This window comes from Phymastichus coffea, unplaced genomic scaffold (assembly GCF_024137745.1).
Source record: "Phymastichus coffea isolate CEN01 unplaced genomic scaffold, Cenicafe_Pcof_1.1 PCOF00046, whole genome shotgun sequence".
Taxonomy (NCBI): Eukaryota; Metazoa; Arthropoda; class Insecta; order Hymenoptera; family Eulophidae; genus Phymastichus; species Phymastichus coffea.
Window position 1 is genome coordinate 1,861,915 of NW_026706857.1, and position 10,741 is coordinate 1,872,655.

The window sequence follows — 10,741 nt, forward strand, 5'->3', positions numbered from 1 at the left end:
ATCTTACAAAAACTGTACAAACATACACTTTCGCCCAATAATCTTTGCCCATCTAACAACGAAATTACTAAAATTTTAAATATTTATATTCTAGCTGGAAAGAAATCGACATAATTCAGTGGGAACTCACTTTAAGTATTTCCAAACCCCTTCAAATGATGTATTTTTAAATTTACTCAGATATTCCCCTTGTATATAGCAAAGCCTAAATCAAAACAAAAATTATGAAATTTTTTCTCATCTGCAATAGTTCTTAGTTTAATTGAATCTAATTGTATTGTCGGTGATTCTCAGTAATTGTTTCATTTATTAAAATTTATTGACGATCGAAAATATAATTTCATGCATATAATTACATTTTTTTGATAATAAAAAGAATAGCTCCAAGTATTTACCAATCTTGTCATCAGTCTTTTAAAAAAGTAGATATTAAGAAAAAAAGCTTTGTGATATTATGATAGAAAACATGGTTTCAAATAATTCTGAAATTTGTTCTACGTATTCTAATTATAAAATAGAGTATATTTTTTCAAATAAGCTTTTTTCTATCATTAGTTTCTTGAGAATAATGCTCATATATTGCTAAATTTGATTCTAAAATATTTGTGAATAAGTGCTTTGGATAGTATAGACACAAAATTACAAAATACTGTTTCTGTTTTTATTACGTTGTTGTTTAAATCGCGAGAAGTATTTTAAGATGAGAAAAAATATTTATAAATTTTGTTTTGATTTGGCCTTGCTATAAATAAAGAAAATATCTTAGCATAATTTTGGAATATACCATTTAAATGGACTTGGAATGATTTTTGAAATAAGACCTTTTGACCTTTGTAGGTTTATTTCCGGTTGGGATATGAAACTTTAAAATTTTAATAATTTCGTTGTTGGGTAGATTATCGGATGAGAATGCACGTTCGTTACTGTAATGAGCTTAGCAATTTTTAATCAAGTGCCTTAAAATAAATAAAACAAAAAAAAAGATAGTTGAATGATTTTATAATTTTAACGCAAATTTCTATTTTGTATATATTTTCAAGAAAAATAGATTTACTGAACAGGGTTATTTGTAACCAAGTATCTGTACAAATAAAAAACAAGTTATATTTTTACTGTTATAATAAAAATACATTTTGAAATTTTAATAGCCAAGCTATGTCTCAATTATTTTTCAAACACAAGTGCTATTTGGTAATAATATTTTATTTCCTAATTTACATTGAACTTACGAAAAAAATTTTTAAATATTGTGACTTGTACCTTAAGTGAAAAAAGATTTATTTATCTTTTCCAATAGTCCATCCCTGCTTGAGTACCTTGCTAATGCCAGGTCCATTGTATACAAGTACAAGAAGACCAGCCAGAGTTAGAGCTGATACAAGGTATAACGCAACAAAGCAAATTTTAGGAAATATATGTCCAACTACTATTGGTCTTGCATAATCAATAATAATAGCCTCCAATCCCCTGAAAAAAGCATTATAATATACTAGTCACTAATATGTAGATACATAATATATTATAACATGAAGTCATAACAATGATATTTACCAGTGAACATGTATCACAGACAATACAGCTAACAAGCTGTCTAGCACAGGATTTTCCAGCATTAGACAGAGGGGTACCAGTGGCACAAACATTGCAGCCACTAGTCTTTCCAGTTTCCACAGATTAACATGACTTCCATGTGTACTTTGAGACCGGGCCTGAATTAGGCTATTTCCAATAGCTTTTTTTAGCTATTCACAGACAAATCTTCATTAATTAAATTAAAGTAAAAGACGTTTGATTACAATCACGTATTAACCTGTGCTGATGATGGACAGATTACATTTTTAAAAGTGATTGGCTTAGTTAAACAGCTGAATTGTTTTGGAGATGCTGGTGCAAGTTTAGTTGAGTAACATCTTAAAGCATTGATATTTCCTTGCTTCACCAATGTTCCTGTAAAAAGATTGGGTTTTATTTAAAATCATGAATTTTCGATGTGACAATAACATTATAAATATTACTTATGTAATGAGAAAAACAACCTAAAAAATAAATACTCACTTGTCAGTCCCGTCAAATTACGCAAGGTTGTCAAGCTAGCGATTTTTTCCAGCATTTTTTGACAATTTATCTAATTTCTGTTAATTTATAAATTAATTATTCTGTCAGCAAGGCTTGTAAATTACTAACTGATTATTTAATCTAAAACTTCCAAGATTAAAAAGCTAGGAATCAGAAAGTTTTTGATCGCAACGACACCACACGGCTCACCGTTCTGTCAAAACAACGTTGCCAGTTTGCCATGTTTTGATAATAAATGACATTTAAATTCAACAAAATAAGTTAACACTTTTCTGTGTAAAGTATCATTTTAAAAGCTTTAATATTTTTTTATTTCTAAAGACATTTCTTTCAAAAATAGTATTGACATTTTGAATTATAAGTATTTTTTTAAATAGTTGAGGAAATTATTTACAAAATAGAGCTGACAACGCTGCTTGTGAGTTTGTGATTTGTGTTTATGGAATTTATGAGGTTATATTTGATCTTGTCAATGAGATAGTCAGTATAGTTATTTTTAAAATAAAATCGTGGAAAATTATGTAAATTAATGAGAAATAGCATGCTCTTAAAATAATGAATAAGCAGAAAGTATTGTTTTTAATAAAAACTCTTTATTGTCAATAGGTAAGTGTCAAATACAGGAATTTTATTAATTTTCTATTTTTACTACAGTAACAAGATGTTTCTTATTATTTCTGTAGAATGCCTTTTAAATTCCACTTGAAAAAAAGTCGTCAGTACAACGTTGTTTCTAAAAACCAGTATGTAATATGCGTTGAACTTCTAGACTCAACGTCTATAGAATGTACTCTGAGTATCGACAGTCTTGGTCAAGAATGTCTGACCAGTGTAACACAAAGACTAGGCTTAGGCCAGCCAGAATTTTTTGGTCTATGTTATGTATGCAGACATGGAACTCCAGCACCAAAATGGGTGGATATGGATAAACCATTAAAAAGACAACTAGAAAAAGATGCTAAGAGTTTCAATCTATATTTAAGAGTAATGTTTTATATCACAGACATTCAGTATATTCAAGATGAAATTACAAGGTATTAAATTATTTTGTATCAAGTTATATACAGCATAAGAGATGAATATAATTATTCTTTTCTCAGGTACCACTACTACCTGCAATTGAAAAGTGATATTTTAGAAGATAGAATAAATTGCCATCCTCAACAAGGCACATTATTGGCAAGTTATTCAATGCAAGCAGAATTTGGAAACTATGATGCTGAGAGGCACAGACCAGAATTTCTTCAACAGTATACATTTTTCCCAAAGGTAGGAAAAACTACTTAAGCAATGATAGATTAACAAATTCATGTTAAATTTTTTGTTGTATGTACAGTCAGTAATAGACGCTGAATCTGGTGGGCAAGAAACCCTTTTGAATAGTTCACTTTGCCAATATAAAATGTTATCAGGCATAACACAGGCAAATGCTGAAGAGTACTACATTACAATGGTAATGCAATTGGAAGGATATGGACATGAAACATTTACGGCAAAGGTAGATAGATGGTTTTATCTTGCTTTAAATTATATCTTTTACATATAAAAAATTCTTTTTAATCTTAACAACTTTTTAATATAGGATGAAAGTAATACAGAAATTGTTCTTGGCATTTCAATAAATGGCATAATGGTGTGCTATCCTAGTTTGCAATCAACACATTTCTACAGGTAAATATAATTGAATTACATCAGCATGTAAATAAAAATTATAATTCTCATGCAATTCATTTCAATAGATGGAAAGATATAAGTAATGTAATAAATCATAAAAAAACCTTCAGAATAGAATGTCAAACAGAAATACAATTTGCTAAACAGTTTACTTTCCGAGAATCACGTAGTGCGAAATATATGTGGCGACTTTGCATAGCTCAACATACATTTTACATGCAACATCAACAAATACCACAGCCACCGGATCGAATGGCTAATACTTATTTTGTAAGTATTTTTTAATAAGAATATCCGAGTAATTTCGAATTTGCATAAATTTCTACTATATGGTTTATAAATATTGTTATTCCTATGTTATTTCTGTTCTCAGGATAATGAAACCAATGACTCCAGCGAGCAAACTCCGTCTGTTAATTTGGACACTACTGGAACGGAAGATTACACTCGCTGGACAAGTTATAATGATCTTTCAACTTCTCCTTGTCCAGTCGTTTCAGTGTCAACAACAGATATTAACAATTTACGTGCCTTATTGCCTTCTTATCGACCAGCACCGGATTACGAGACTGCTGTACAAATGATATGTAATAATGGTGGAAATAACTCACAGCCTTATTATGCTAATCAGTCTACAATTGTTGGAGCTGATTTATGTTTGATAGGCAATGTCCATAATCCCAACAGATATTAAATAGGTTTAAATAAAGATGTTTCATTATAATGTATAATATCGCATCTACAAATTTAACTTTCATGCAGATTATTTGTTAGGAATGTTTTTCACTTAACAAAAGACTTTTAGTAATTAGTTTAATATTGTTAAGTTATAATGTTTGAATAAATGTGTTTGTTTTTAATATCGTTAATTTACGGTATTTGTAGAAATGCTTTGAGTATTTAAAAAAACATCAATTGTTTTTATAAAAAATATTTATAAACTATATAATTTTTTAAAAGTTTACAATGTTGATAACAACTATATACATATTAATTTGATTTGACGTAATTAAATTACAATTTGAAGACGATAACCAATCAACTTATGTATACAGAATTTACACAAATAAATTTTTTGTAACAACCAAATAACAATTTTTTTCCTTATCTTCTTGCTTAAAAAATATAAAAATATAATTTAACATAGATTAATTCTATGAATAATTTCTTTTACAGCCTTAGGATCTGGTTTTTCTGCTACACCAGCTATATTTATTCCATGCTGCAGCACAGCTTGCTCTGTTACAGGCCCAATAGCTATAATTTTCAATTTTTCAAATACACTTTTATCATTATTTAGTGCAGCAACCATGTTATCGATTATTGAAGGACTAAAAATAACTAATATATGAGGTGACTGATTTAAGGCAGTAATTAGAGTTTCTTTCAGACACTCATGAGCTTTTGTTTTATAAACTATTACTTTTGTTACACACATTCCTTTTTCTGACAGCATATTTGGAATTGTATCTCTTGCAATATCACTACAAGGATGTAGTAAAGGCTTTCTATAATTTGTTTGCATTAAATCAATAATAAATGTGGCTAGATTTTTTGCATTTCCAGAATGAGAGCCTAATATATTAGTTAAACCTATTTGTTCTTTTGCTACAAATTCTGTAGCTTTACCAACACAAAATGTTGGTCTCTTTATCCAATCATTTATAGGAAATGGATTTTGCATTCTAGCTCTAGTTATTGCTGTAGCTGCTCGAGGACTACTTAATATCAAACCTTAAAAATATAATAAAATAAGTGAAAAATAAAAATGTTTATTGCAAAATAGAAATACAGAAATTTTGCAATTTTTACCGCTATAAGAATTAGAGTCAACCAGATGTTTTCGGAGTTCATTCAAATTAATAAATTCATAGTGAAGTACTTGGAGGATATCACATTCATAATTATTTTCCAATAAACACTTTTTATATTGATTTTCATTATCTGTATCGCTAGATACGCCTGTACATAGTAAAATTTTCATCCTATTTGTAGACATTCTCTTGTGTTAAAATTTTTGTTCATTAATAATTCTCAATAAAATAAAGACATGAATAACAAACATAGCTGATTAAGTCAGCTGAACTGATCTAGGTTATGTTAAAAAATACCTCGGGTAGACCCTGACAGTAAAATAATTGATTTTCATAAAAAGTTCATAATTAGTTTCGTTTTAATTTGTACCATCTAAAAATAACAATTTTACAATTTCTATTTCTTAGATAATTGAAAAAAGCTAAAAGAACGAGATCTCGGAAAATATATACTCCTTGTACAAAAATGTTAGATTTTTCAAAACAAAAAACTGCTAATAGATTCTTTTTAATTTGTACCAATTAAAAAGAGAAGAACGGTAAATTGATATTTTATATGAAATTCTGCGAATTTATTTCGGTGCAGTCGACACCGTTAATTTATTTTAAATAAATTTTGAAATTTAATTTATAAATGTAAACAAACTCTCCAAATGGTTTCAGATGAACAATGGAAAAAAACAGTTAAATTAAAATAATACATCTGTTGATATGGAGAAATCCTATGGAAAGCTTGATACCAAGAACCAATACGTTAAAAAAGAAACAAAATTAAATTGTTAGGCGCAGCTGATGGTTCTATCCTATCCTTATCCTTGCCTTATATTTATTTTTATTTTTTATTTTTATACTTTTTACATATTTTATTCCTATCTTATCTTTAAAAAAAAAAGAGTCGCTGACATCCAACGTTGTGATTTGTTGATGCAAAAATAGAACGCGAAATTTTGAATTTTCCTATACTTTGAAATATTATTATTATATATCAAAGAGTGTAAGATTTCTATTTTAGCGATAAATTCAATTTATGAATAATTAACATGGATAATAAACTGCAAGAATGGAAATATGTTAGTAAATTGGTTTAAGAACATAATACGTTATTATGTTTTGAAATTATTTGTACAAATTGTTAATTTTATAACCATCTCCGATACTACAATCAATATCGTTGTATTAAAATTTGGTAGAAAGAAAAAGAAAATGAATAAAAATAAAATAGAGACTACATATTTATCTTTTGTATATTTTAAATTAAAACGTATGCGAACAAAAGAAATTAATTATCAAAATATTAAACCCGTTAAATTAGAAGAATATTCACGGGTGTTTTCATAGTGGCAGCAAAAAGTACACGATGTTAAATGTATTACTCATACTAATATAAGATTGGAGCCGTAATCACTACTATTGAATATGTAAGTTTAGTGTTGTATAATAATATAATAGTATAATAGCATTATTGATCTTAGGTCGAATTAATCTTTTGAATAATTTTTCCGATACATCTTGAAATGAGTAAAAGTTCATAGATTTTTGAGAAAAAATGGGTGCATGTTCTATTTTTATTCATCATTAAATATTGATGTATGTAATCTATTTTAAACAGCATGACTTATTCGTGTCCATTGAAATCTTGAAGTTGACATGTAAAAGGTTCAAATAATGTAATAAATAATAGTAAAACAAAAAAAAAAAGCGCGCGAAGGGCGCTAAATAACACTAGTATTGTAAAATTGTTATTTTTAGATGGTACAAATTAAATCAAAGCTAATTACATATCGCTTTTTATGAAAATCAATTATTTTTGTGTCAGGGTTTACCTGATAAAAAATACTTGCCATTTGTTCACAATTTGTATGTTCAAACATAAATGTATATAGGTTTTCATGCCTTACCAATCATTTTTCCACAAGTTTCAAATTGCTTAATTCAATAATAATGAATTAATTTTTCATTAAAACATCTTTTAATATATCAAATTTTACAGGATTGATATAGATATTTTTAGTAACTATATAATTTCTTATTTTATTATTACAACTTATAATTGAAAGTTAGGATCATGAGATAGTATACATGTATGTACATGATCAGAACAAGACAATAATTTTTTTTGAACGACTCATATACTTTGTTTATGAATGGGATATATGATATTAACTTTCATGTTTGCCAAGCAATAGTGGCATCAGATTATTGCATACAAAGTCTTATCAACTTTCTATGTAGTTCCTAAAAACTGATATTAAACTTGATTAAGGATTATTACAGATATGGGCTGGTATATAATTCTCACTAAGAACACCAACTTATTTTATTCAAGTCCAAAGTTATCCATCTATATTTCTACACTTATAGTGATTTTTAAATGAGTAAGATTTTTATTGTTATATATTAAACATGAATATTTTTTTCAATATTCCAACCTTTTAAAGCAATGTTTATAATTATATTTTTAGAATTTCAACTTATTATTAGTATTTTTCTAATTCTAATCAATATGTGGGTAACTGGAAGACCTTTGGATAAAGTTGATGATTGTTTATTCACTTGTGATTACTGCTTCAAGGTATATAAATTTTTATTGTTATTAAAACTTTCTGTTATATAGTTTAATGAATTTTACATTTATATAGGATAATCTTCTTTTAAAATGTGTCAATCAGTGTTTGGTAACAGCCGATAATATGAGTTTACCATGGATATTGTTATGCCCATATTTCGACGTTATGGAATTCAAGAAAAAATAAATAATAAATATGAAAAATATTTGTAATAAAGCCAAAATTTGCATCTAAATTGTCTTCTCATAATATTTTTTATCAGAACTACCCACTCAACTGGACAATCACAAGATGCATAATAAATGATCTATTGTTATTTATAGTACAAAATCACAAATAATTATAAAAATAATAATGGTTACTTGAACTATCAATGAGCCTTAGGTTTTACTGTTTTGATTTTTTTTAATTTCTTGAGTCCATTTATATTTGTTTTCAGCAAGTTCCAGTATGCTAATTGGAATTTATTTACATCCTTAGAGTGAATCTGTAATTAAAATATATTGGCTCACTGTCAATCAAAAAAAAAATTTTTGTTACAGCTAAAAAAAAATTAACAATAAATTTGATGAAAATATCAAAATAAAATTATTTATTTCATGTTATACATACTATTAGATCAAACTATTAACTTACAACAGTGGAAAGTTTCTTTGATTTGTAATTAGCTCGGACTAAACAGAGGTACTCAGCTGGTGGTGGCAAAGCTGGTCTACCTTCTCTAGGCTTTGGTCTGTTATGTCCATTGTCTAAAAATATTTTTAAACATAAGAAAAAATTTACAAAATAGGAACATAATTGATAAATACGAAATTTGTAATACTTACATCTCTTTATTGTGAGAGACACAGAGCCAGTCTGTCTTGATTTTTCAAAGAACTTGTTAAGCTCAATTAAAAACTATGAAAAATAGGTTCGAAATCAGTAGTTTATCAATAAAATAACAGTTTTTCCTTTTTTTAAACATCTTACCACATCATTTTCTAGTAAAACCATGCCGAAATCTTAGCATATGGTGTTGACGTCGTCGAACTGGCGTCAAAATTTAACAAACTCTATACAAGAACTTGGTTTCATTTAAGGTTAGAACTGTAACAATAGCATGCTATATATCAATATAGGCCACAAATTTTATTCACTGTACACTATGTGCCAAGTGTGCGGCCACTGTGCTACACAAACCTTAATACGGGAAAAAAAAGTATTTATAATAGGTATACTCTTTAGGCAATATATAAGTATTTCATTGAATAGACGAAAAACATTTGCCATAGAAAATTCTATTCATTGATTGTCAAATCAAGACTCAAAACATAACGGTTCTAAAATGGTTGAAACTCCAAATATCAGTGTCGAAATTAATAATAAATCGGAATCAATTTATAAACATTCTGTGAAAAATGAGGGAAATGATTTAAATTCCTTAATCTCACATTTAAAGTCCATGCAACAAAAAATTAACGAAGTACTAACGAAACTTGTTCAAACAGAACTTAGTTCCACTCAAGGTAAGTCATCAATATGACTATAATATATAATTTGTAACATAAAATTCATATATTCATATATTTATATTATTATTGATAATAAATTAAAAATCGAATTCTAGATGAAATTTTAGCTGATCAAGATTCCGAGGAAGGCGATGATTCCGAAGATGAAGATGAAACATTAAAAACAAAGAAATGCAAATACAAATAAAAAATTCAAATATTTGTAAAATGTCTGTATTTTTTGTAATTTTTTATTCTACAAATAAACGATGCTCTTAAATATAACTGTATGAGTTTATTTTTTCTTATCTTCTAGTAGAGCTGTCAATATATATATATATATAGTTTGGTTGTTAAAAGCCGTATAAAAGTGAGAAGCCTCGGCAGTTATCAGGTATGTGATGTGCAACTACTGAAGATTGGAAGGCCGTGTAAGCCGCTACATATACGTAAATGTAAACAAAAACTGATAAAACTGAAAATAGTACGTACGCGAATTCATCATTGTAGTTATTGGTAATCAAATTATTATATCTGTTTTGTTAAAAATATATTGTTCGTAATTTTTTGATAGTTATTTGTACTGTTGTAGACGTGGAATTCTATTACCGTATTTCTAACCTTAGTCAAGCGGTACTTTAATTGATTAAATTAAGCCAGAAACTTCGAAATTTAACGCGTAATTCACACATTTTTCTTAAACATTGTTGTTTTTAGATGAAAAATGTCCACAGCACTATCAAATCAAGCGCAAATTAGATATGTTATTGAGTGGTTTCAAGAATGGTCAGAAATGCAGAGAGATGACTTTGTAGGAATATTATTAGAAAGATGTAGTTCAACAATATTAGTTAATGGCTTGCTCACAGGCATTGAAAATTTGGGAAAAGAAAATCCAAACAGACCACCCAGTCTATTCCAATGTAGAATAAAGCTTTTCAGAGAGTGGAGTCAGAATTGGTCTGATCAAGAAAAAGAAATGTTAGTTATATCAATCAAACATATGGATCCAAAATTTGCAGAAAAATATGAACAAAGGTTACAAGGTCATGATGGCAATGGTGAAGAACAGATTTTACAAGACATTAACAAAGATAAAGCAGAAGAATCATAAAAG

General features: G+C 27.7%; 5 protein-coding genes across 5 annotated transcripts; 2 read left to right on the forward strand and 3 right to left on the reverse strand.

Moving 5' to 3' along the window:
- Positions 1-1,138: 1,138 nt before the first annotated feature.
- LOC131664895 (succinate dehydrogenase [ubiquinone] cytochrome b small subunit, mitochondrial) lies at positions 1,139-2,250 on the reverse strand. Its single transcript, XM_058936341.1, has 4 exons — positions 2,056-2,250; positions 1,811-1,947; positions 1,552-1,742; positions 1,139-1,467 (listed from the first exon to the last, which is right to left on the reverse strand). The coding sequence occupies exons 1-4, from the start codon at positions 2,108-2,110 to the stop codon at positions 1,278-1,280; spliced, it is 573 nt and encodes a 190-aa protein (XP_058792324.1). The 5' UTR covers positions 2,111-2,250; the 3' UTR covers positions 1,139-1,277.
- A 164-nt stretch (positions 2,251-2,414) lies between these two features.
- Positions 2,415-4,446, forward strand: LOC131664892 (tyrosine-protein phosphatase non-receptor type 14). Its single transcript, XM_058936339.1, has 7 exons — positions 2,415-2,682; positions 2,760-3,110; positions 3,177-3,345; positions 3,413-3,574; positions 3,659-3,747; positions 3,816-4,020; positions 4,124-4,446. Exons 2-7 carry the CDS (start codon positions 2,761-2,763, stop codon positions 4,442-4,444), a joined length of 1,296 nt encoding a protein of 431 aa, XP_058792322.1. The 5' UTR covers positions 2,415-2,682; position 2,760; the 3' UTR covers positions 4,445-4,446.
- Positions 4,447-4,876: 430 nt separating this feature from the next.
- LOC131664893 (uroporphyrinogen-III synthase-like) lies at positions 4,877-5,939 on the reverse strand. The gene is made up of 2 exons (XM_058936340.1): positions 5,563-5,939; positions 4,877-5,484 (listed from the first exon to the last, which is right to left on the reverse strand). Exons 1-2 carry the CDS (start codon positions 5,747-5,749, stop codon positions 4,889-4,891), a joined length of 783 nt encoding a protein of 260 aa, XP_058792323.1. The 5' UTR covers positions 5,750-5,939; the 3' UTR covers positions 4,877-4,888.
- A 1,987-nt stretch (positions 5,940-7,926) lies between these two features.
- Positions 7,927-9,449, reverse strand: LOC131664916 (signal recognition particle 14 kDa protein). The gene is made up of 5 exons (XM_058936384.1): positions 9,314-9,449; positions 9,104-9,220; positions 8,959-9,031; positions 8,768-8,880; positions 7,927-8,618 (listed from the first exon to the last, which is right to left on the reverse strand). The coding sequence occupies exons 2-5, from the start codon at positions 9,125-9,127 to the stop codon at positions 8,502-8,504; spliced, it is 327 nt and encodes a 108-aa protein (XP_058792367.1). The 5' UTR covers positions 9,128-9,220; positions 9,314-9,449; the 3' UTR covers positions 7,927-8,501.
- An 899-nt stretch (positions 9,450-10,348) lies between these two features.
- LOC131664945 (uncharacterized protein C14orf119) lies at positions 10,349-10,738 on the forward strand. The gene has a single exon (XM_058936439.1). It carries the CDS (start codon positions 10,349-10,351, stop codon positions 10,736-10,738), a length of 390 nt encoding a protein of 129 aa, XP_058792422.1.
- The last annotated feature ends 3 nt before the right edge of the window (positions 10,739-10,741 follow it).